This window comes from Sturnira hondurensis, unplaced genomic scaffold (assembly GCF_014824575.4).
Source record: "Sturnira hondurensis isolate 20B ecotype Veracruz unplaced genomic scaffold, ASM1482457v3 Scaffold0016663, whole genome shotgun sequence".
NCBI classification, from domain to species: Eukaryota; Metazoa; Chordata; class Mammalia; order Chiroptera; family Phyllostomidae; genus Sturnira; species Sturnira hondurensis.
In genome coordinates, this window is record NW_028089294.1 from 792,168 (window position 1) to 819,536 (window position 27,369).

The following is a 27,369-nucleotide window of genomic DNA, read 5'->3' on the forward strand; positions in this document are numbered from 1 at the left end:
TTAAGAGCAGTATTTCTCTTATTCTATGGTTATGAAAATCAGTACAAGGAACAATAATTTCTTTAGAAAGTGGGAGGCCAAAGAAACACTTTTTCTTACATGGGTTTTGCTGCAGCTGTGGACAGTGCAGATCTCTGTTTTACTGAGTCCCCAGTCAGCATCAGAGATGCCCTAGTGATCTGCGTGTCGCCTACTCATGACCAGCTGGATGGGGTGGAGGTGCACTGATTCAGCCACATCCTCTTAACAGGCTTTCCTCAGTCTGAAAAGAAGGTGGCAACAACGCCGATGTGTTGATGGCCACATGCGGTGGCTGCCACAAGCACCAGGTCAAAACGAAAGCTTCAGGTTGGCAGTACCTTATTCTGTTTTCCAGAACTAAGTTGTAAAGAAACAGAGCCCTGGCCTCTCAGACAAGAATCATCTCAATGAGGCTTGCCTGGGCATGGGGTAATAAAATGTGCTCTATTTCCACATGTATGTCTAAAACGGTCTACATCCTTGACCTGCCCCAAATGTCAGAATTATCATAGAAAAAAATGAGGTTTGAACCATTGTCTCCCTTCCTAGGCAGTTATCTCTAATAAATCAGGGGCATTTGGTTACTGCCTATTCAGAACCTTGGCACGTAAACTGATTTCTTCAGAGAACGGCCCTCTGGTAGTGTGCTGTTTGGTCCAAGAGGGGAGGCTGCACTTCTAATTGTTACAAGTTTTCTCCTACTTGTCTGATGACGAAGGAACTCGTTCGTTAGCATTTGGAACAGCAGGTGGCCTGGAACACTAAAAGGTGGCTGCCAAGTTTGGGGGGTTTTCGGTGTTTAAGTCAAGTTTTCCATTCTCCTGAAATCAATGAACTCCTTTGAAATTAGATTTCTCTCTGTTATCCAGCCAAAGAAGTTTTAAGGGAAGTGCTTGATGGAGTCATATATATTTTGAGGGGGAAAAAATAGAAATCAATGTGTGACATTGGACCTGATTTTTAAGCATTATAAGAACATAAGGATGTGATTTAGGTAAGAATGAAAATATTGTTTTGGGAAGTTGTTAGACATTCAAAGTAAAGATTTTTGTACCTAAACCAAATAACTTGTTTTCCAAAGTTTATTGTTGTTTTTGAAGAGCTTAGTGCATGATCTTTGATAAGTCATCTAAACTTGTTTGTTATCTATGAAAGAGATTTTTATTCCTTCTTGCCGCGTTCCCTTGAGAAATAGTAGCATTAAATGCTCTTAATTCTCAGTGAGAAAATTGAATATGTTGTTTCTTCATATCTTCATGCCTATAAACCTCTTCATCTAAAGGTGGAGGATCCACTGTAAAAGACTGTGGCTGGATACCTGAGTTTCTAAGTACTTTTTGTTTAAGATTTTATTTAGAAAGGGGGGAAGGGAGGGAGGAAGAGAAGGGGAGAACCACCAGTATGTAAGAGAAACATTGATCCATTGCCTTCTGCATGTCTTCACTGGGGGCCCAGCCCACACGCCAGGCATATGCCCTGACGGGGAGTTGAACCGGCAACCCGTCACACAATCACTGAGCCACACCAGCCAGGGCCTAAGATGGCTGTTTCCGCTTGGGACTCCATACATCTCTCGTCATTCTCACATTTTCCTTTTCAGCTGAGCAAAACCCTTCAGCATACAAACATGCTCTTCTTTCCCCCATTTTTTCAAGTGAAAGAAATCTTCTCCTGATGGTTCTCTGATTTCTATTATAGTAAGATTGGAAAGAATACACTGCTGCAGTTCCTCTCCTCCCATTCTGTATCAAATTCTCTAGGCCCCACTACTCCCCTGACTGCTCATTGCGTGCGATCCATCCAAAGTTAGTGACTTTCACCTTGCTCAAGGAACAGACTATTCTCAAACATCTTCCTCTCCCTAACAGACAGCATTTGACATGCTGAGCACTTCCTCCTGCATTTTCTTTCCTGGGCCTCAAGGACACAACACACTCCTGGCTCCAGCTTTCTTCATTGGCAGTTCCTTCTTTGTCTATTTGCTAGTTCCTCCTTTCTCTTCCCTCTCTCGACGTTAGAGTGCCCCAGGGCTCTCCTTCCCTCAGATCTCTTCTGCCAGTCAGCTGGCTTTAAAATATCTTATGAAAGTGACTCCACATTTTATATCTTCAGCTCAGAATTTTCTCCTATTTGCATCTCACGTTGCCTCCTTGGCATCTCCCAGATGTCTAATGAATTTACTGAACTTAACATGCCCAAAGCTGCTTCAACCATATATTCGCTGCCTTTGTGAATGGCAACTTTGTCCTTCCAAGGCCCCAAACCTAACATCATCCTTGACAGCTCTACTATAGCCCACATCTATTTTATCAGCAAACTGACTGTCTTCCAAACAGGTCCAGGCTCTGACCTCTTCTCACCACCTCCACTGCTGTCCTATTGGCCAGGCTGCCTTCTTATTCCCACTCTTCACCCCTAATTATTCCCAACATGGCAGCCAGAGTGACCTTGTCAAAATGGTCACTCTGATCATTTTGGTCAAATGATCAAAATGGTCACTCTGGTCAGAGTGATCGATCATGTCATGTCTCTGCTCAAACCTCAAAGGGCTCTGTTTCTCTCAGACAGAAGCCAAACTGATCACAAGTGACCTGGACCCCATTAAACCCCCCAATAGGCATCTCCTATTTCACCCACAGTCATTCCTGTCCAGATACAAAAAGCCTTACTATTCTTCAGATATACCAAGTATGCTCCTGCCTGTAGGGTTTTGAATTGTTTGTTCCCTGGGACTTGGAATATTCTTTCCACAGATACTTACGTGTCTCATTCCTTTACCTTCTTCAAGTCTTCACGCATGTGCCACCCTTTCCATGAGGCTGACTCTAACCACATGTAAATTTTACCTCATCCCCTACTTCCCAGCCACCTTGTTCTTGTTCGTAGTGGTTACAACATCCTAATGTGTAATATACCAATTTATTTCTATTACCTATTGTCTACATCTTCACACTACACTATTAATCCCACAATGATAGGGATTTTTGTCTATTCTGTTCACTGCTGTATTTCTAACCTCAGGACTATACCTGGAACAATAAATACTTGCTGAAAATTGAATAGTCAAACGGGCCCTTATCAAGTGCTAATAACTAAGGTCACTCAAAACCAATTCAAGTGGCAATAAGTGGCAGAGGAAGCTGTAAAGAATCAAACTATGGGGACTTGAGGTGAACCATTAACCTGTTAAAAGATATCTAATAGCAGGCACACTTTGAATACAGGTCCCTTTACTTTTAGTTACTACTTATTGAGCAACTATTCTGTAAAAGGTATTGGACTTTACACATATTACAGTAGGTCCTTGAATAACAATATTTCAGTGTTGTTTCATTATAAGATTGTTTATGTCACCAAACCAGTGGTAAATTGGTTTCATTATATGTTGTTTCACTTCAAGTTGCAGGATCTATTGATGACTTTTTGAGGACTTACTGTACCTTTAAACCTCACAATAGTCCCCAATAGTAGAGTAGCTCTATTAATCTCATGTACTGATGAGGAACAGAGAATCAATATTGAAATAACTTTGCCAAAAACACACATCTAGTAAGAACCAGAATGAGAACACAGGTACGTGTGCTTTCAAAGCACCTGCTTGTTGTATTCTCCTACTACAATGATTCTTTCGTTTCTTGATGAGTCATGAGGTAGAGAAACTAGCTTCTAAAAATGGCTGTATTTTTATTCTTGTCTCCAACGAGAATCAAGAGCCCTAAAGTGTTAGAATAGGCCTAAACTGCTATTTTGGAATTGTACTTTACCGTAGGTCGTCCTTGACTCTGGAAGTTACTCGCATCTACCTGCAAAGCAGTGGGCTCAGCTGTGTGCTCTGCCCTAGAGACTTAAGTGTCCTCAATCTGTGATGAGCTGACGTGATTAAAATAATTAGAAAAGCAAACCACCCGGTTAAAATTCAAAGGCGGTGACGTTTCCAGAACCAATTCAGAATCAGGTTTGACTAATAGCAATATTAACATTATTTTCCTACAGCTCTTACCTACAATCTACTCAATAACACATACTTGGATTTCACATTTGCCTCCAAATGAAATTGTCTTTAAACCAAGGGGGAAAACTCTAGTAAATTTTCGCTATTCCTGAAAGCAGTTCTCCAAATACCAGGCTTCAGAGTTGAGTCGGTTGTCTCAATCATTACTGCCACATGATGCTGGCTGAGTCATTTCACTGCTCCAGGATTCCCTTACTTCAATTTTTAAATAAGGGTATTTGAAATCCAAGGATGCATCAGTTTTGACATTATATAGTTCACCGTGATAACTGCACACTTGCATAATTCTTTACAGTGTGCAGCTGTGAACTGTACCTTTCTATTATAAGCCTGGAAAGAATCGCTAAATGTCAGGCTGCCACACTCCATCAGGTCTCAGCAAAGCTTGCCTGTCAAGGCACCATGATAGCATAAACCTTCTTCAGTGAATACAAATGCCTCAGCCCTCTGAAACTTCATCCAGGTGACACCCACAATCACTAAATTACTCATTTTTAGCCCAAGGGCCTCCCACTAACTACAATTGTAGGGCTGGATACAGAAGGAAATGCTGAACTTCTTTTATAATATTGTAATACAGGAATAAGCACCTCCAAGGCAAGGGCATGGTAAAGAGCAAACTATTTCTATGTGGGAAGTATGAGCTAAAATTAAAATTATTAGTGACATTAAAATTGTCCTCTAAAATAAATACATGCAAAATAATACACTTGGGGACTATGTAAGGCATTTTTCTTTATTGTTTTTCAGTTTATCTTAGTGATGCCAGAAAAATAACAGCCATTATTTTCACTTTAAATGCAAACCAAATACTGCTGCACATAGAGTACAAAGACTACCTACGGACATGGTTAGGTACAAAGGCCATATTAGATGTATAGATCACACTTTGTTTTTACATCAAAGGAAGACTAACAGACCAATTATTTTGACAATTACTCTAGCAAATACCGTGCTACTGAACAAAGGCAAATACACACACATATATGTACACCAACATGTTTCAACTAAAGTTAAACATGTCACTTTGACAAACAAAGGCTTCTTCTCTGGTGGGTCTCACCAGATATTTGCACCCCAAAGTCCCCTGCCCTGATCCCGCCCCCAAATGCTGACTTGATCTGAAGAAAAAAATTAGAGATGTTCTTAATTAAAGGCACATTTGGCAGCTACTGAAAGTGGCATGCATCTGGCACAGGTGCACTCTCCCCAAAGCCACACGTGTGACTTCCATCTGTGATGCATCGTGTTTCTTTTCAGTGATAGGTAGTCCAATACGATCCACCTTAAACTAACTTGCTTTGTAATTTTGCAGCAATTGGCTACTTAATGCACTATTTTCATTAAAGGCAAAAGGGAAATTTACTCACAGTTGACAGAAAATGCACTTTACGGTGTCAAAAATGGAAAATAAGGCATGAAATTTACAAAACAAGTTACAAGTGCTTTTGTTGTTTAATCATATAGACCTCATGCTTCTTAACTAGAGCTCACAACGTTTCATTGGCTCATGTATAAGAGATTATGAAATCATTTTAAAAGTTAGTAATGAGATGTTTCAGAAGAAAATACTGAATAAATAAACTAAGTCATCACTTTCCCTTATAAATAATTGTACTGCATATTTTTTTCAGCCAAAGTGATAATAACCTTGTGGTGTTTACTTCACTGGTAAAGACCCATGTACAACACAACAGGGACTGCGCAGGCACAGCAGTCACACAACACAGGGTTTGAGAGTACGTGAACCTGCCCGTACCAGCCAACACAAAGAAACAAATGGTTAAATTGGTTGCTTTCTGAATCTGGAGGGAAAAAAAAAGTTTTTCTCAATATATACAACACAAATAAATTGGGACACTGCTCCCTCCATTTCCATGGTTTGGCTGAGTCACTTAAAATGGAATTCAAGCTGTCATTAAAAGACAAACAATGAAATACATTAAAAAGTAAGCTAAACTTGAGAATTAAGACAAGAGCATAATCACAGATCCAAATTTTGGTTTGCTTAATTTATGATTAATGAAAACACCTATTAAGGGAGAATTTAGAACCATAATACAGTCTCCAACTGAAACAGTGCGTGTTCACCCGACTGTTCTGTTGATGGTGGTGGAAAACTGTGGCGCGCTCCCTGCTAAATCCAGACCCGGCACAACATTCTCAGGTTGGGAGGGCATGGCGACCTGCTAAACACATAATTTGATGCCCAACGTCCTTCAACTTAGCAAACTTTTAATGTTCGTATATTTCCTGATAATTTGCACTTTTAAAATACATTGAAGACGGAAGAGTAAATAAGCTTTGAATAAATTTAGAAACATTTACTTATTTGTCCTGCTTTTAAAAGTGCTTAGATACGTGAAAAGGTTCCCTTTCTATTACAAAACAAGTATATTAGTTATCAGCCTACTTAAGTAAATTCAACCTGGAAATATTTTCATTGTGTGATCCAGGTAATGAAACCTCTAAGAACATTTCCATTTCTAAATGTTCCATATTTTGAAATTTGGTTTAGAAAAAGGCATGCTGCATTGACTGTCTTATGTCCTGGATTCAAAAGCAGAATTTTGTGGTGATGCATTCATCTTCTCAGCCACCTCTTGTCCCTGGTTAAGTGATTTTACTTCCTACAAAGAATGAATCCGTCAGCGAGTGTTCCACAAGTGAAGGCCAGGATGCAGTTTTCTCACCTCCATTTAAGAACATCCAATTGGACTTTCTCTAATTAGTTGCCATTGCAGAAAATCTTTTTACCCAGATGTCACACTTCAAAATAAAAGTGTCCTCTATCCACAAAGCATGCAAAGCCGGTGCGCAGTGGTTTCTCAGGACCACCAGGTCTAGAAAGGTTCCCTTTGTGAAGTAGGATGAGAGCTCCAAATCTTGCATTTTCCCTCTTTATACGATGAGGCAGATTGAAAACCCTTATTGAAGGTGAACACACTGGCCAGAGAGATCGAACGGGCTCCAATGTGACTTTTCCCAGGTTCTCATTTGGAGTAGGGATGGGGTAATGAAAAAGAGAAACGACCAATAAGACATTTAAAGGGAAATCCTAGGGACAATGGGGCTGGTCTAATAAAAAGTCATGGGAGATTCTGGAATGTGTACTGTGATTAACTGTAGCAGCACTAGTAAGTAGGCTTAGACTATTAAATACTTATTGAATGAATGGTCTTATGGACACTTTGCAGACAAGAATGGATTTGAAATTAATTATTTTGGAGACTTGTAAAAGGAGACATTTTACAAAGAGAAAAATGGCTATCTACCATAACAGGAATGGTACAGATATTAAACAAAGATTCAACTCGAACAAATAAATAAGGATATGCTAGGATGGACTACTTAATGATGATACAATCAACACTCTGGTCTTAAAGGATTATACACTGTACGATTGTGATGTACATTTAATGCTATAAATGTCACAGGAAATTATTAGAGTATTAGGTACCAACCATGATACAACACTTCTGAAAATGTCTCCAATGGCATGGTTCACAGAATTGCTGTAAAGCTGCTTCACTGTTCAGAGGACACATGCAGATACTGACGAGCTGACAGCTCTGTAAGGGTAGAGCACTGCACATTTCAGACATTACAGTGGAGGCTAATAAAATTTGTTCTCTTCAACAAGTCACATGCATTTCAGTCACAGAATTTGTTAGACTCAGAAGATCAATACATAGGCTTAATGAATAATCCATATTATGATTTTAATGATGTAGGTAGATGTTCTCTTATGAATAGTTCTGACAGAGCAAAGACCTCAAGCAAGGTAGAATGATTAATACAAACTTTCACAAACTGTATACATGTTGCCTAAGAAATTAAAAAACGCACAAAGTTCTGCTTAAAAGATACCCATTCTATTCTAACCAAATATTATCCTGCATGCCAACTGCACCTTTAGATCATTCTTTAAGATAAATACACACATCCAGAGCTAGAAACCAAGGCGTACCACAATACGTGCTTTTACGCTTAGTGTTTGTGTTTGCGTGTTTCAACTCAAAGAAATAAGAATCAACCACTTTCTCCATATAATAATTTAATATATGCCAGCCAACAAGGTATTTGTATCTTTATTCAATTAAATTAAAACAGACCTGCTAGGTTTATTATATAACATTCACTATATACACATGATTTCGGTAATGCAAGGTAATTCTAGATAGGCTGATCACTCAACTATTAGCAACACACGAATGCTGTCAGTGATGCCCAGCAAGCATTAAGTGCCCCTTTTCACACCGATGACTGCATTACCACAGCGTGGTCAGAGGGACCGCTATGAGCCACGGCACGGATGACCAGTAAACCTTTGTGGGAGAAGGGGTGAAGTGACAATCTAGCATAGATAACAGTCTCCTAAATGTAAATTGTATATACTTGACAGTTACAGTTTTTAAAAAAAGTTCTTCTGTCATGTTCACGACACAAAAATTCTCATTTGAAGGCAACACCACCACGTTTTGTTTGTTTAGGGAGGGTGGGTGGATATGCTCTTAAAATTGGTATAATTATTCTTTAAAAAAAAGTACCTCTTTGGTGAAGCCTTGGTACCCATTCAATTCACTCGATTCACCATAGTGAGCTGTAAACAGGACTGCAGTGCAGTGCTGGGCCTTGATGGCAACAAGGCCCCACAGCCTTTCCTCACAGTCCTCTGAATGATTTTTAAGAAAATATTCTAAAGTTGGACAAGTAAAAGCAAAGGAAAGCAAAGGAGGATATGAAGATCCCTGTTTAAGATTCTTTTAAAAAAGTGCATAATATTTTGAATTACAAAACCTGTCATCATGTGGGCCTGCTGGACACTAGACTATGTTTTCCGTCCCTTGAATGATAAAGATCAATTCACAAAAAGAGGCTCTGGCCCACTGGCTGGAAAAAGTCCCTTTAAATTGAGTTGCAGGTGAATCAGTTGTCCCATTTCTTTAGATCAGTCTTGTCATATTCTACATGAATACGATTTTCATTATATAATTACATCTAGGTTAAAATTCATTGTCTTATACTGCATCTTGAAGTAGAGTCGTTAGTGTTTGGAGTTCTCACTTTAACTCCTCAGTGCTGGCACACTCAGTGCATCCATTGCCAGCAATGGATTTGGGGATAGGAAAATGTACATCCTGGTACAGAGGAACTCAAGACGAATGGGCATTCTCCAACAGTGGGGGTCCATCTCTGTGCATGGATGGGTGCGTATGCTCCCTTTTATAAGTTTTTGGAGGGAGTTTAGGGATATGCTGAGAAGTGCTTTGTCGTGGAGGAACAGGTGGCCCAGCCATGGAATGAAGGTCCGCTTCTTGTGTTAATGGTGGTGATGGCAGGTGCCTTCTTGTGCCATGAGGAGAAGGTGTTTGAGGAGGCGGTGGTGTGAAGGGGCAAGGGCTGTTTGGAAAGAAGGTGTTGCCGTGATCACTTTTTTTGCCCAAAGGGGGAGGTTGGAGATGTAGTGGTGAGCTTGAGAAAACGTCAGGGGTCCTCACGGGTTCTCGCGGCGGCAGCAAGGGCGGGCTTTCAGGAGCGTCTGACAGGGAGGTCCGGTCTGATACTGAGTATCGCGGTGAGTAGGCCTTTGATGTGGGCTGCCTGGGAGGAATTGCCGGGGGGCTGTCCAAGTGCTTAGACATGATCTAAGACAGATGAAAAAGAAAACACTTTTATTGATAATATGACTTATGTGTTACCGTGAATATATTAAGAATGAAGTTAGGGATTTCAGCTTAACAATAACCCACAACCTTCGGACCAACTAAAGTTAGGGATTTCAAACAAGCTATTAGAAGAACCCTAGGTGTGGATCAGGGAGTTTTGCCATATGTTTTAAATGGGAGGTTATGCTAATTCATTTAAAAAATATATTTTTTCAATGTTAAGGTTTTACTTTACTTTTCTTAAAATGTTGTTTGCTACTGCTTACCTATCAGTCAATCCAAGAACGTTTCTCATTTAATGTAAATTACCTGTTAATTTTATAATATTAAACTTACTATATTGATGTTTCATATTCTGCAAGGAATGTCTTGACTTATCAAGGTGCTGTGCCCTCCGGGCACCTGGAGAACCACTGGATCAAATTAGCAGTTGGCAAAGAAAGAAGCTTAACCAGGTGGAGAAAATAGCTATATGAACCTTTCAGGTCTCTTCTAACCTGGAATCTTCATGAAAATCCCATTTAAAAGCACATCAGATTCACTATTAAAAGGGCTCAGATAGGTAACATTTAGCATATGCTAAGATAAAGTTTCACTTAAAATGTGCTTTCATATAAAGCTTCAGTCCTCTTTCTTTCTGCTTGAGACTCTTACTTTATAAATTAACCTTTATTTTTTCCTTGACAGTAGCCATGATTTAGATTTACAAGGGTTTTGAAAATACAAAAAAACTACTTCCAGGAGAAAAGAAACACACATTAGCACTGCCTAGTAAATCTGTATTTAATCCTTGTTTAAATGCCACAAGCCCAGATACTCTATCCCCGACCCAGTAAGTGTCAACCTAACCCAGTAAGAACTAAACTAGACACAGCAACTGAGTGCAATGTAACCGTAATGATTCCAGGTCCCAGGTAACAAGATTTTCTGCTTTACCTTAGATGGTGAAGACTCCGCGGGGGCAGATTCTGGTCGTCTCCGTGGAGGAACAGGAGGGGGCACTGGCACTTCGTCAGTGCCTTTGGTTAAACTTATAGATGATACTGAAGCAGATCCTGCAGGATGTTGAAATTTTGAAAAAGGTCACGGGATTTTTACTTCATGCATTAATCCTGAAAAGGCTTAGCGGAAACTGCTTATATTTATTAAAAGAAATGTACAGAAGTATCAAAAGCAGTTCAATAAACCAATACCCGATAGTATTCCTTTATTAAAGCAAACTGCTATAAAAGCATGCAGAAATTTTTTAGCAGAATTTTCAGAAAAAAAGGGGCCTAACATATTCCATTATTTTGCTTCTTGAACAAAATAACATTTCCACTGTTAACTTATCATTGAAATTTTGAAATTTGGGCCTGTCAATTTCTAGGAAAGACGGCCAACTATGAAAAACCTTTGGAATGATAATTTTTGTTAAGCTTTTGTGATGGGCTCATTTCCCCGCCTCTGGCTTTATTAGGATAGCATTTTCCTTCCCTAAACTGGATAGTCCTTGGAATTAGTTTCTCACCTTAATCACTCCCCCAGCAATTCTCTCCAAGGATGCCAGGGAGAGAAAGAACCTAATGTCTGTGGGAGGGGGTCTCTCCTTGTTTTGCTTTGCTATAGGCTCTCCTTGGTGGGTAAGCAAAATCAGGTTCATCATATTCTAATCCAAAATTTTAATTATGATGGAGCTACTCAAGATGAGTGAGGCAGCCCTGATACTAAAAACAAATGACGCTAGAATCTACTGAGCCTGATTTAAGAGTAACTGGCACAAAAAGTAAGTAAAGCATCTAATTGGAACCTATCTTACAGGCATTTAAGGTGACAAAGGCATAATATAGGCATATAAATAATTATACTTTGAAAGGCATCATTTACTAAGCTGTTAGTTTATGAGCACTATAAAAAGATATGAAAAATACTTAAACAATCATTTAAAATCATACAGACAGGTTCTTTTAAAGCATTGACAGCTTTTATTTGTCAATTAAGTGTTATAACAACATAGAACTTAAAGAACACTTTGTGTAGTGATATTATTTAAATGAGCAATATTTTGACCACCTTACCTTTTTTTCCTGAGACTATGTTAATTTAGTTTATAATTAGTATTTTTTGTTGTTCATATTTTGAAATCGTTTGTATGAAGGACAGCAAAAAACATTAACCTGTTAGCTTAAAGTTTATGAAATAATTTGCTGAATTGTTAGTTTACTTTAAAAAGAAAGTAAGTATCTGTAATAGGACATTATTTTGCTTTAACAGTGATGAATATTCAGGCCATATAATTTAAGTAGCTGCAATTGTAAGGTAGCTCTTTAAGGTGAGATCACGGTCCTCTGCCTACAGTCTGCACTGTCGCCGGCCGGCTATGTTTGGTGGTCTAGACACTGCAAGTAGCTGTCAGCATTCCCACAGGCGCATGCATGCTCTTGCTTTTTTAAAGTTGAGCATTAATTATATTTAAACTCTATAGTTGGAAAAGAGAAGTAGTTAAATGTGGAAGCCACTCATATAATACTGTTCTTTTAAAAGAGAAAAAGGTTTTATAAAAGCATGAAGAGTATATATAAGTTTAAGCAAATCATTTATGCTCAAAAGACAGCACAAGTGAAGGCCTCACTTCTAAGATGTTGCAAGCAAAGTACCAATATCGTCAGACTCAAAAAGAGTTTCAGCAGGAAAGGTTACACTTGGTTTAATTTTTAAAGCCAAAGCGAGAATTGAGTCTTAAACCAAATATACTAACTTGGGCCATGGGACAGTGTAACTTGGATAAAGACGGTATCGCTGCCTGTGAAAGGAAACAAGAAAAAGTAGATTTTTTTTCTTTCACTGATATAGTCAACTCATTTGTAAAATTTTATTTAACAATGTTATTTTTGTCATTCTAGTTTAAAGAATCGTATAAATCTTGAGTAAAAGCTCATTACTACTTACTTTTGAGAAAAATAATTAAATTGAGTTAATATCATATTGGGAATTTTGAATATTCCTTTTAGATTCACTACTTGATGTCAATGAGTATATTAAAAGGATTCATGAGAAAACTAAAGTATGCCATATTAGTGATAGACTTAAAAAATATATAAACCCTTGGCCTGGCTGGTGTAGCTCAGTGGATTAAGCGTGGGCCTGGGAACCAAACAAGCATGGTTCGATTCCCAGCCAAGGCACATGCCTGGGTTGCAGGCCAGTTCCCGGCAGGGGACACACGAAAGGCAACCATACATTGATATTTCTCTCCCTCTCTCCTTCCTTTCCCCTCTAAAAGATAAATAAATAAAATCTAAAAAAAAGTATAAACCCAATCTGAACAAAGAAGAGAGCTGGACATATAGAAATATGTTATGTCCTAAGATTCCGAAAACTCAGACTTGTGAAATAAGTAATAATTAATGAATTTGTCATATAAATTATAAAATAAAAGGGATTTTCTTACTATTATTATTATTATATACCTTTGAAAATATTCTTGGAGACAGAAAACTGTAATTGAACAGTAATTTTTTAAAAAAGAAAATATTCTTGGGAAATATATTCTCATCATAAAATAACTACAGCTTTAGATATTACCAAAGAAGTTTGAAAGTGATACAGCTTTTTCCTTTTCATATTCTCGAACACTTAGAAAAGATCAATAAACATTTGGTGCTTAGGCACATTTTATACAGGCAACTCACTGATAAATTTAGAATGTCTGATTTTTAGCAATGGTAATTCTTTTAACAACAAAAAAAGAAAATCATAAAAGCCAGAGGAGCAGTAAAGTAGAAAAACAGATGGAAGGCTAATCTACACTGGTTGTAAACCAATATAGTCATTTATGTTACAGTACCTCATATTACCAATAGATAAAATCCAAGAGACTAAAATAATTCCTGTAACACTAGATGGAGCTGATTCTTTAAAATTCGAGTTTCTCCTCATTTTTGCACATTAGGCAGGCACTCATAATTTGGATCATTGTTTCTTTGCAGCTTCTTTGGTCAGAACAAAGATAATTTTACATCCCAGGTCAGTTGGCAATACTATTAATTCGATTGCTCATATAGATATAATGGTCTTATTTCCCAGATAGCCCGAATTTCAAATAATCTATTCCACTGTTGCCTTTCTGTCGGTACTGATACCTATTTGGAGGCCACTGGTACTAAAGGATAGCAATCCAGCTAATTCTAGTAAGTCATCTCTTGGAAGATCAAGATTCGTTTTTCTACTTTGAACTTCAATGAAGCTGTTGCTCTGTCAGTGATTCTCTTCACTGCTTACTGGCACCTGGACAGGACAGTCCCACTCTAGTGTGTGCCCACTGCTGTATTTCCCACTGAGGAAATAAATGTGCCTCCTGGAGACCAACTCAAGAACACGGTTGTATGCTGAGTATAGCATAGGAATAAAATCAAAACAGGAAGCTCACGTCAGCTACCAACTGCAGGCTTTTGGAGAGAATGATTATACCAATGCATACACTCTTGAGCACGCAGATGTGGCCTTGGCTTTGAGCGTATTTATATGCAGCACAGGCTTAGATTCATGTACTAGTTAAATGTGGGGCACTTTCTGTATTCATCACTTTAAATTAATTGGTCTCACTGCTTGGAAAATGCTATAAAAAATCCCTCCGAATTATACATGATTTAATCAGGAAATATATACTGGAAATTCTTGTCAGCTGGGTACTGACACATTTGTTGATAATGACTTAGGAGTGAAATACAATTAATCTGAAAATGTAGTATTAATTTATTTAGCACAAATCCCAAATAATACACCAGTGGTTCTCAATCCTGGCTGCACACTAGCATCTCCAGGGGATTATAACATACAGCCACGGTTGAAACTACTACTGAGGATCCTCTCCAATTTCTAAGACAGTCATTCTGGAAATAGGGACAAACATTTTCCTACAGAAGAAAGATCACATAAATCATGGATAACTTCTTAAATTCACAAAAGCCTCTTAAGTGCAAATGTATTTCAGATTAAAAACTGATCACCCACTACAATGTTTTATGAAGAAAATCAAGCATTCCATGAAATGCCTGGAATACATCTTTCCTTGCCACAGCTTCCCCTAGAAGGGACAGAGCTAAAAGCTCATGTGCAGCACTGATCGGGCCAGACCTTTGGCTCCCTTTTACGTCCAGCAGCCTTCCAGCAGGAGGTACCAAGAGCACTTCCTGCTCCTCTCCTCCCTGTCACAGCAGCAGAAACAAAGCAGGCAGCTGAGTGGTCACTTGCCTTTTCCCAGCCACTGTCACCGTCACCTCAGAGGTGGACCTGGCCAGGGCAAGGTGTGGAGCAGGGCTCTGAACGTGAGGGCGTATGCAGCACACCAAATGTGGGGCCCGTTTCCTTCCCTGCTGTCTTTGCCACAAAGTTTTCCATGACCATCCTTGCCATTCCGTTATCTTTGTGTAAACTTCTACAACATTTATGTCTTCATCACTTATTAGCATTTTGCTAAGCACTTACACATCCTCTCTGGTAAAGCTTGCAGTCTTACTGAAAGATGAAAAATAATCATAGTGCAAGAGAACCATAGCGTTTACCAATGGTTATGCCTTTAACTATGCTTTTCTTTGTACTATGATTATTTTTTATCTCTCAGTAAGACTGTAAGCTTTACCAGAGAAGATGTGTAAGTGCTTGGCAAGGAGTGAAATATACAACAGATACTGGCTAAATAAAATAATTACTGGGTTTAAAGTAAATTGTTTTGGTAAAAAAGCTGTAAGAAGCAAAAAAGTACTATTATGACTTATCAAAATTCTAGTCGAATTTGCTTTTTGAAAACCGTAAGCAGTGGCACTTCTGCCACTGCGTACTGAGTGGGACATGTTCAGAGGACACAGAATGCAGGAGCAGCGGCTCCTGGCTGCAGGCCCCGGGGAGACGAGGCAGCAGGTGCTCACTGTGGTGGCCGCGCAGTGGGTAGCAAGCCGGGCACTCTGGAGAACCCCGCCCTGCCCAGGGCGAACACATCTGTGAAGCAGAGGTGGGGCCTTAAGCAGATGAGGACCTTTAATACACTCAGCCACTGGTAAGTTTTAAGTAAGGGACTAACTGAGCATATAGACGGTTTTACATTGTGCAGGCTTATTCGATTTCAAAATCAGTTAGTTTCCATTTTTATTAAGAGCAAAGGGAGTAGTAATAGGGTTTTCTTTGTCGCAAAGAAAGAAATTGAGATAAGTCTCGAGGCTAAGATTACAAAGCTTAGCTACTGGAACAGTGGTTTCTCCACTTGTCCGGCTACTTAAGTTGACATGGTTCCCTCCACAAGACAAGGCGCTGACCCAGAGCACTGCACCCCGGAATGACCCCTTCCCCTGCCCTTCCCCATTGACAGTTAGTGCTAATCTGAATGTAATGTGCTTGACTCCTATCTTTCCACCTTGTCCATTTCAGCTACTTCTTAAACTAAGAGAAGTAGAATTGGCAATACATAGAATATGATTTTAATAATTTACTTGTGTGGGAATCTTTATAATACAGACTTGAGCCATCTATCTTAGGGGGAAAACCCTGTAAACAGTTAAAATGGGTGAGAATAAATAACAATTTTAGGTTAGGTCAAGTGCAAATAGAGCAGGTTTTATTTTATTAATTTAAGGGTTTGGTGGATTGGGGAAAATTAATGGGATTTTTAAAAACTTGGTGTTTATTTGAACATATCATTGAAAAAGATCTGATCACTTACTAAGTGAATAACATTGTTCCATAATCCTAAGTAGCCAAATAAAGCCAAGATATACTAATTCTCAAAACAAATACACTTTAGGGGGCATAGGACAAGACAGAATGCCTGGGAACTCAAATGTATGTAGAACACAGGAATAAATAAATAGAATTCTGGACCAAGTCTCAAAATAATATGCATTCAAATAATAATTTTAAGTCAATTTTGTTAAAAAGTTAGATTCTCTGAGTTGGAAGAAATTTTAAATCTAGTTTGATCCCCAGAAGGCTCAGAAAAAGTATTTTACCTAAAATCAGAAAGCACACTAGCAGACTGAAATGACAAGCCAGGATTCCTAACTCCTAGGTCAGCTCTTCTGAACTTCCTCCCCCATAATAATATAATACTGCTTCTGAGTACTGCATTCAGTTACATCAAATCCCAGGGTGGAATTTGGTCTGCACACTGAGCTAAGACAGCCAATGGCAAGAACATATGGAAGTGGTTGTGAGAGGGTTAAAGGTGATGAGATTCAAGTTTTGATTTAATAATGAACAAGTGAAAAAAGGTTGTGTGTTAAGAAGCACTTATATATAAAAGGTGGCTTATTCAAAGGGCTATAGCTGAGCTATACAATTTGGTAGCCGCTAGCCACATGTGGTTATTAAGTATTTGATTGTGGCTCATTCAAGTTGAGGTGTGTTGTTAAGTGTAAAATGCATACTGGAGTTTGAAGATTTAGAACAAAAAAAGAATGTAAAATGTCTCATTAACAAATTTTTCTATTGATTTCATGTTGAAATGACAAGATTTTACAGATACTGGGCTAAATAAAATATATTAAAATGAATTTCACCTAATTCTTTTTGCTTTGTAAAAATGAGACCATAGAACCTTCAGAGGTACACATGTGGCTTGCACTAATTTTCTGATCTCGAAATAAGAAAGGGATGGATAAGCAGTAGCATGCAGTCTGTGAGATTTGTATGGCTGAGCGTGAAAGTACAGGTCCTATGTACCATGTGCCCGACTGTTTAGACTGAGAAAGGTTAAGTAGGAGTTTGAATCTGATACACTGTGAATAAAAAGTACAGAGTTTGGTGGGAAGGGAATGATGCACTGAGTAGTATACAGATATAATCATTCTGGAGACAGCATTTAAAGCCTTGGATTGACACTCCTTGCAGATTTTAGGAGTTGGCTTTGTTCCCTCTGGATATGACAGATGCATTTGAAATTCACCAATAAAAACATGGTCAGATAAAGCTGCAGTTAGCAATTTCATTAACACAGCTTCCAGCCAAATATAATAAATTTAAGGAAGGCTGTTTAAAAAATTTTCTAAACTATAGGTTGCTAGAGTTTAGAATTTGTTTTATATTTTTATAATATTTTTGAAATGGTATTTGATTTGTTTACAAATTTACCAAAAAACAGATAAGTACAGCTTTACAGACTCTTTTTTACCTCTATTACATATAATACTAACAATGACTTTAAAGCACTTAACATTTTAGCACCTACTTGAGTGAAAAGGGCTTGAATGATCGGAGTCAAACACGCTGCAAACATCCGTGGTACTAGAGGCACCAGAAGCAGGAGGAGGTGTTAGCGGTGTTCTTGGAGAATTTGGTGCAGATGCCGCACTTTCGGTCTCACTCTCAGGGATCCTACTGTAACTGATTTTTCTTGGCTCCTGCTGCAGAGGCGTGGGATGTCTCATGGTACCTGGTCTTGGGTTTGATGGACGAACACCAGGAGACTTCAGGGGATAGCTATATTTTTTTGGCTGTAGGCATGAAAAAAAAACCAACCCACAATACTTGTAACACCAGAATAGAAAGGAAGGTATTTCTATAAATGCCTGGTAGAATTCAAGTAATGTTTAAGAAAACCATATACCACCAATAAAAAGTTATATAATGATTCAAATTAACCCGTTCAAGCTAAAACATTAATATCCCATTTTAATAAAGTCTTGGCTATCTAAATTATTAGGGAGTGAATTTCTTTAAATAACAATCTTAATCCTATAAATACCAGAGTATTTGTTATTTTAATATTTTTGGATGAAAATCTTTCTAAGATATGCTGTGTATCTCTCAGGCTTTTCAAACAGACTATGTTGAACTGATTTACCCTTCTTGGAAAAGTCAGGATCATTACTGGGAACTGTGACTCCCTCACTGTTCTGTGTACCAGTGACGCCCTCGGGTCACTTGACATTCACAAATGCATTAAATTGCCTGAGTTTTCATCTGTGCATTTACATTAGTTTTATGGAATTTTCTTACAGAATGGTCATTTCTCAGTGATATCAGTATGTCTCATTGGAGCAGACTGTGTAAATATTTCCAATTTGCTGTTTTTAATCCACCTTTAAAAAAAACTATTTCAAGTCTTGAAAAATATTCTTGTGACATAATTATATAAGCTTTAACTTACAGACATTTTGAGATCTATCTTGGTTATTGAGAAACCACTTATGTTTACTTCTTGATTCTTGACTTTCTTATGAATTTCAGAGATTGTAGTCAGAGCAGTGAGGTGCTAACACTGTACATAAATTTGGCCAGGCACGGCCAAGCACGAAGAAACAACAGAAATGTTAATTTCCCCCAAATTATCTTTAGCCAAACCTCATAAGTTATTACTTTGAAAAAAAGCCATTACGTACATTTATTTAAGTGAATTAATATATATTAATCAAAGTGCCCTTAAAATAAATCTTGAATAATCTTTTTTCTCTAAAAAATAAAAACTTTTTTTAAAATTTAAGAGTGGGAGAGAAACATCAGTGTGTGGTTGCCTCTCATGTGTCCCCTACTGGGGACCTGGCCTGCAACCCAGGCATGTGCCCTGACCGGGAATTGAACCAGCAACCCTTTGCTTCACAGGCCTGTGCTCAATCCACTGAGCTCCACCAGCCAGGGCTAAAAAAATAAAACTTTTATATGTGCTTAATATTTTCATCTACTGTATCAGGACTTATTCAGGATAATATTAATATTCATTTTTCAGAACCAAGTGGGATATTCCTGAGCATATTTATTAAGCACTTATTTGTTACTTTTACCTGTCACCTGTGCACTTCCCCCTAAATGCCTTTATAGAAAACTAGTCTGTGTAACCCATGCAGTAGTGACAGCATCACCAGATACAGAGGACAATGAAAAACATACACAAATGTGAAAGTAATAGAGACACATAAATGCTTACAAATCTTGGGAGAGGTTTAGGGTTTCGTGGTTCTATTTCTAGGGATTTGTTGAAAAGATAATCTGTAAATTCTTTTTCCATGCTATTTCCCATTGGATTCAAGTTTTCGAAGAACCTCTAAAATAAATGCAAAGAAACAATGATTAATATTAAATACCAGAAATTCAGTTTGAAATTAATGAAAATAATTTAAGAGAACATTTAACATAAGAAAATTTGAATTATTTTTTATTTTCTTCTCTATAATATAAACCTGCCTTACATCGGGCAGGTTATACACTTAATCAGAAATGTGTATCTTCAAATAATTAAACTTACTTTGATATCTGATTCTACTCGTAAACAATAAGGCTGGTTTTGGTACTGCTGGATCTCTCCTGTTATTTCTGCTACTTTTCTCCTTTTGCTAAAATTTATAAGCTCTTTTCCATGCCTTTTTAGGACCTCAGGGTTGCCTTCTTCTGTTTTCAAGATATTAGTTAGGTAAATTCCTGAAAGATACAATGAAATTATTTCAAGGATAAAGAAGGAAAAACTTAGTTTTTCGTTCTTAGTAATTGTGGTCATTTTACACTGTACCATCTCAACCATCATAACCAAAGAGTCAAGGTGCAGATTTCCCTTCTGTGAAAAACAACAAGCCAGGTAAATATCAAGAGAAAAATTTTATGAGTATCAAATTCCCCTGCAACAAACTGAAGTTTTATAAATACCCAAGAAAAGAGAGAAAAAAATTCAACAAAGTTAATACATTTTTCAGAAGGAATAACCGATTTTCCATACCTGCCAAACTACATATTACCTGACAAAAGTCACAGTTGTGTAGAAAAAAGAAACTTTAAGAATAATCCATCACTAATAACACTTATTTTTGGCAAAATGGGGAATTGTTCAATTCAGAGGATTCTATTTGCTGCTTACTCAGCTCTTGAGGCTCCACAAGAGTTTGTTAGGGTTTGTACATAATTCAGATGTAGTTCTGCTTGGATAGGCTAACTCATGTAAACATGGATCTGCAAGCCTGTCAAGTACGAGAGTGCACTTAATTTATGTATATATTCTGGGCCTCGATATTTCTAGAAATAGTGGCAACCTGATAATTGAGCTCCCGTTTCCTCATCACTGCAGGCTGTGCACTGGACGAGGAGGAGAACGAACGAAATAGTGGGCACTTTGGTTCCCCACTCGGCCCTCTGGTGCCGGGACCACTCTATTTCCTTCCCATTCTAGTGTAGTGGTTCTGGAGCCAACTCTGCTGTTTTCTACTTGTGTGATCTTGTGCAAGTTGCTAAGCTTCTCTGTGCCTTGGTTTTCTCACCCATAAAATGTGGATGGCAAGATTGTTGTGAGAAACGAACAAGTATATAGGCTTAGAATAGGGCCTGACAGAAGTACGTTTCATTAGCTGTAGTTGTGACTGTTGATGCCTTTGTTGCTAACCTTGCCCTATTTCTCTTATGCTTCTGGCTTTCCCCCTAAAGTACTGACTGTGATGCTTTGGGTGGAGGGGAAGAGGGTGTGTAAACATCTAAATTCATTCCCTTAGTACATGTGGACTGAGCCTCTGCTATATGCCAAGCACTGCATTAGGTACTGCAGATCCGAAAACAACAAGACACAGTCCATGACCTCAAGGAGTTCAGAGCTTTGAATGGGGGCTACAATGGTATAATCTGGTAAGTGCTATATTAGTACTAGTGCAGAAGATGCTATGAGAGCACAAAGGAAGTGTGCCTAACTCTGCCTATACGAAAGGATCACAGAGAAGGTGATGCATAAAATAAGTCTCAAAAAATGAACAGAAATGTAATAAGCAGATTTAGATGGAAGACCTTTCCGAGCAAAGCAGCAGTGTGTACGGAGGCACTGGTTTGTGATGAAGCCTGGAAGGCAACTCAGGGACAGCATGTTGTTTCACACAGCTGGACCACAGGGGTCTGACATGTGGGAAGGAAGAGGAGTGGTGGGGTATGGGAAGGCACAGCAAGCGATTAGTGCTTTTGTGGTACAGGCATACTTTTCAATGCTAGAATTTTTGGCCATATTCTTGAAAAGATTATGTGACTCAAAATCAATAGTGCACAAGTCAGCAATAATGAATATTATAGACACCAATGTCTGTTTGATTCTAAAAAGTGTACAGTTACTAAATGTATTAGTTATTTCTAAGCACGCAGGCCACTCTCTTTTAAAATAAAATATCTCATTCATTGACTTTAGAGAGGTGGGAAGGGAGGGAAAAAGAGAGAGAGAAACATCCATGTGCAAAAGATACATCAGTTGGTTGCCTCCCAAATCCCCCAAATGGGGACCTGGCCTGCAACCCAGGCATGTGCCCTGACCAGGAATCAAACCTACGATGTTTTGTTTCACAGGCTGCCACTCAATCCACTGATCCATACCAGCTATGGCTCAGGCCACTCTTGGTTACACGTTCATGATAAATTTCCCCTGTGTTCTGGTAAGCACAGGCTCTTTTATTTTCCACATCTGCCAATTATATTCTCCTCTACAGTAAGCTGCATGACTGATAGAGGTCAATGTTCAGTCTGACAAATAGGTCTGTGATAGTACATACTGTATTTTGCTATGTATAAGGCACACTTTTAGCCCAAAGTTTTAGGATGCACATTATACATGGGTAGTACTAGTTCTGTATCATGTAAATGTTTTTAATTCTTTTATTTATGCATATGTGTTAAAAGTGTAACTCTAGAAAGCAATAATGATATCCATATGCAAAATAATACCCTGGAATACAATAATCAGTTTTATTTCTAAATATGAATAAAAATTGAATTAAAAAATTAAAATGGAAGATTTTTCCCTCAAAGTTTGGGTCAAAAATATGGGTGCACAGCATACATGGGAGCACATTATACATGGCAAAATATGGTATTTAATGGCAGACAAAATCAACTTTCCGTACAGGTCACAAATTGATGGCCCAACTGTGAAGAATTTGTGGGTAGTAGCATCTAGACTGGGTCATGAAGAACCTTTTTAAAAGAGTTTAACTAGCCCTGGCTGGTGTGGCTCAGTGGATTGAGTACCCACCCACCTGCAAGCCAAAGGGTCACTGGTTTGATTCCCAGTCAGGGCACATGCCTGGGTTGTGGGCCAGGTCCCCAGTAGGGGGTGCATGAGAAGCAACCACACATTGATGTTTCTCTCCCTCTCTTTCTCCTTCCCTTCCCCTCCTCTCTAAAAATAAATAAAATCTTTAAAAAATATAAAATTAAGGAAGAAATAAAAATGTTATTAAAGAATTATTATATACTACAAAAGATTACAGATCCAGATGGTTTTTGTTGGAATATTTCAAAATTTAAAGGCTAGATCATTTCATGATATTCCAGAATAGAATAGATAAGATGTAAAGTTACTTAACTAATGTTACAAAGTAAATATAACCATAACAACAAAAGCTATACATATAGTACAACACCCACCCCCCCCACAGGCCAACCTTATTTATGATGATGGATGCAAAAATCCTAAGTAAAATGATAATGAATAGAATTTATTTATATATTTAAAAAGATTAATCCACTATGAATAAATAAGTTAATATTAGTAAGTAGGAAGGTTCAGTATTAACCAATCTATAATTTAACCTGCTAAACAAGAAAAATCCTTTTTCTTACTAAGATGGAAAACTATTTACCATTTATTTAAACATTTACTAAAGTAAATGTATATTGCTAACAAAGCAAATGAGATAATTATGAAAGAAAATTTTCTTAACACAATCAAAATCATCTAATCAAGAAAACAGCAAAATTATACCTATTTCTGCTTAAATTGAGATTAAAACCAAGCTGCTTATTATCATTATTGCTAAACCTTTGTTTGGAAGTTATGACCAATGTTACAGGGCATAACACAAAAATAAGATCAAAACGAGACACTATCACTACTGGCAGACATCATTAAGTATTTAGGAGATCCAAGGAAATTTAAAAGTCTTGGAATTAAGAGTAATTGACTATTAAAAAGATACCATTCACAATGAGAAATACCTAGGAAAAAGCTGAGTACTATACATTTTCTTTCCAAATTAATTGATAGATTGTTTCAACTATATTAGAGGAAATTCCTTGCCCCCCTCCAATTATAAAGTTTATTTGGAAAAATAAAAAGACAAAATTGGCAAAGAAAATACCGAAGAAACACTGAAGAGCCAATGTCATCAATTTGAAAACACTACTAAGCAGAGGTTCTTAGCCTTGGCACAACTGGCCTTCTGGACTGGGTAACTTTGTTGTAGGGGCTGTGCTGTGCATCGCAGGCTGTTCGCAACATTTCTGCCCTCCTTTGGTACCTCCCAGTGAGAGCAGCAACAGTATCTCCAGATTTTGCTAAATGTTCTCTGGGGTGCAAAAATTGCCCCCAGTTGAGAGCCACTGATTATAAAGTGCCAATCATTAAAACTGGGCACTAGTATAAGAACTTAATGGGAAATTACTTATTAAAGGAGTTACTATATATAAATGTGGCTAAAGAAGATTTACTCAATAAACCTGAGTTGATAAAAAACCAATTTGGTGGAGAAATAAATTTGAATATTTCATATATTCAAAAGAGATTTAATTTGATTGAAGAGTTAGACATAATTTAAAAAATGAGATCATAAAGCTAAAAGAAAATATCACTAAATATTAAATTACTAGGCTGGAAGAATTTTCTAAGGTTAGAACCAACAGCAATCATAATGGAAAAGACAGACAGTATAGAATTTAAATATATTGTATGTTAAAGAATAAAAACTAAAGGGCATAATGGTAAAATACCTAGCTTAAAAATATTCTCAAGGATATTCATTATAACATTATTTAGGAAACCCTATGACATGCAAACAATGTATGTGTTCAATCATGGGATAATAGTTAAATAAACTGTCAGACCAACTTTACGGAATATTATGCAGCATTACAAATAATAATTATGGAGACTAATAAAACACAACAATATATTTCGAATATGATGAGTGAAACAAGTAAACAATAGTGTGTATGTCATATGATTACAACTATATACAATGTGCATAGCAAAAAGATTAGAAGTAAATACAAAAGTGGTTAGTTATAAAGCCTGAAAACAATATGGGAAAATATGATGGGCTGCTTTAAAAAAGTCAGGATATAACAACATCATGCATGGTATAACTTAAAGTTATATAAAAATGTACAGGTATAGATAAGGAAGTGGCCAGGGGAAATATACCACATGCTAAAAAGACTAAACCCCAGACATGTAATAGAGATCACTGTTTTTGTTTAGTACTCAGAGGAAGGAGTCATCAGAGCACATATCCAGGCAGAGAAACCGTGTGAAAGAGAGAGCATTACATCAGATGGCTGCCCAAGATGGAAATAAAAGTGCAATGTATAGATTAGGGTTGATCTTAAAAAGTCCTTATAGAGAAGAATTCTAAGGGGATTCAGGTGCTAAATATTTGTTAAATAAGAATTTTCTGCTGGCATATCACACAGGTGTAAACTCAGTTATTTAATGAAATAAGTGTCTTGTTTTATCCAGAAAAACAATAAAAATTCAACAGGAAATGCTCACCAAAGAAAGGCACACATGGTGGATTAATAGACCTGAGTTTTGCCAAATATTTCTTATAGTGATCTTCACTTAATTCATGAGCTTCTTCTAAAATTTTCTTTTGGCGACTTGGTATTTGCTACAATAAAAAAAATAATATTTAGGGAGCGTAAGTTTGTAAAAGGAATCAAGGTTTTTAAAAAAAAATCCAGGCTAAGAGTAAAGCCCAATCACAACTGTATCGGCTTGATTCTAAGAATAACCATGCTGGCTCAAAGACACTATCTTCATAGCTCCTAGTGCAAACTTAAAGGGCGTGTGCATGCGCGTGTGTTGTGTGTATGAGAAATCAGGTTTCTCAAGCCATTCCTCACACAATTATGTGAGTATAATTGTACAATACAAATTAAGTGCTGAAGGCATTTTCTTCTTCTGTGAATGCATTTTAATGAAAATGCCTAATTTAAAAAGAGCAACCCATTCCACTTGAAATCTAGATAATACAGTCTTTTAAACTATTGGGCTGGCCAAAAAGTTCCTTTGTTTTTTTCTGTAAGGTGTCTCTAGTAGCTTAATTGTCTTTAACTTCATTTGAAATGATTCTGTTAGACTGTATTGTTATAGCTGTCCTATCAGCGTGCATTAAAAAAAACTTATCAAAATTGGTGAACTTTTGTGTAGCCAATTTAATATTGAAGATGGGAAGAAAATAAGCAACATTTTTAGCATATTATGCTTCATTATTTCAAGAAAGGTAAAAATGCAACTGAAATGCAAAGAAAGATTTGTGCAGTGCATGGAGAAGTTTTGACTGATTGCATGTATCAAAAGTGGTTTGTGACGTTTCATGCTGGACGGTGCTCCACAGTTGGGGAGGTATGTAGACTAGTTGAGGTTGACAGTGATCAAATCGAGACATTAACTGAAAACAATCAACGTTGTACCACACAGGAGAGAGCCAACATACTGGAAATATCCAAGTCAATAAAGTTATTGGTGATAATAAAAAATGTGTGTTTTTTAATGGAAGAAACTAAATGGACTTTTTGGCCAACCCAATAATATTGAGAGACCGATGAGGAAATTAAAAATTAAAGATCACACTTGTTAAAATCCTGATTCTTAGAACATGAAATTTAAGTTCTTTTAAAAAAGCCAACTCTACAAACCTACCTCAAATGTGTGGTCTAGCCTGTAAACAGGTGATGAGTTCATAGCACTGACCACCTCAAGGACACCATTGAAGTTGTTCAGCTCTTGAAAGACTTGCAGAATCTCAATTATTCGACTCACCACAGCCACTCTTTCTTCTAAGTTTTCAGTTTCTACAATACATCTGGGAATCAAAGACAAAAATGAATTTAAAAAGTCAGAGTTTTTCCAACAAAGATGTGAGTTAAAAATTTTAGTAAATACAATAACATAGAGAGTGGAGAGGCCATACGTGTAACCGTAAAGATTATATAATCAGATGCTAGGTAAGTAGCAGGAGAACTGAAAGATACGGCAGTGCCTTGGAGTCAGGCATGCTGCTCCTTACTGCCTTCCAGAGGGATACCGTGCACCAGTGGGTCATATTCCTAGCGTATTTGGGGCATCCTGTCTCAGCATTAGAATTAACTGATGAGTCTAACATCTTATTGAATGTATGCTGTTTGGGGGGATGTGGGGGTGTTCTAGGAGAATTTATTCTAGAATTCAAAAATTCTGTGCTTCCTGTTCTTCATTTAATTGTAAGATTTTAGTGATTAATCCTCAGTTTCTTTCTTTGAAATACAGAAATAATTAGCTACATTTCTAGGAACAGGTTTTAAATAAATAGTAAGCATTGTAAGGTAAAAATGTCAATGAAAGTATTTTACCTCAGTAAAGAAGAAAAAAAATTTAAGATTTTATTTATTTATCTTTAGAGGGGAAGGGAAGGAGAGAAGAAGAGAAATATCAATGTATGGTTGCCTCTTGTGAGTCCCCTCCTGGGAACTGGCCTGCAACGCAGGCATGTGCCCTGACTGGGAATCGAACCGTGATCCTTTGATTCACAGGCCTGTGCTCAATCCACTGAGCTACACCATACAGGGCAAGAAGAAAAAAATTTATTTATTTTTATTTTTTATTATATTTTATTGTTTGTGCTATTACGGTTGCCCCAATTTTCTCCCAAGAATAAAATTATTTAACTACTTAGAAAAAAATTCATGAAAATAAAAGCACTTAAATATCAA

General features: G+C 37.4%; 1 protein-coding gene across 2 annotated transcripts in view; it reads right to left on the reverse strand.

Moving 5' to 3' along the window:
• Nucleotides 1-4,750: 4,750 nt before the first annotated feature.
• The window catches only part of SOS1 (SOS Ras/Rac guanine nucleotide exchange factor 1), a 116,965-nt gene continuing 94,346 nt past the window's right edge, over nucleotides 4,751-27,369 (reverse strand). The window contains exons 16-23 of one of the 2 annotated variants that reach the window (XM_037066908.1): nucleotides 26,321-26,483; nucleotides 25,169-25,286; nucleotides 19,913-20,085; nucleotides 19,595-19,711; nucleotides 17,900-18,164; nucleotides 12,440-12,484; nucleotides 10,639-10,757; nucleotides 4,751-9,681 (exon numbers count right to left, since the gene is read on the reverse strand). In XM_037066908.1, coding sequence (XP_036922803.1) covers nucleotides 9,190-9,681; nucleotides 10,639-10,757; nucleotides 12,440-12,484; nucleotides 17,900-18,164; nucleotides 19,595-19,711; nucleotides 19,913-20,085; nucleotides 25,169-25,286; nucleotides 26,321-26,483 — 1,492 coding nt within the window. In that variant the 3' untranslated portion in view covers nucleotides 4,751-9,189. The remainder of the gene's footprint in view (nucleotides 9,682-10,638; nucleotides 10,758-12,439; nucleotides 12,485-17,899; nucleotides 18,165-19,594; nucleotides 19,712-19,912; nucleotides 20,086-25,168; nucleotides 25,287-26,320; nucleotides 26,484-27,369) is intronic. The other variant, XM_037066909.1, reaches the window with a different exon arrangement.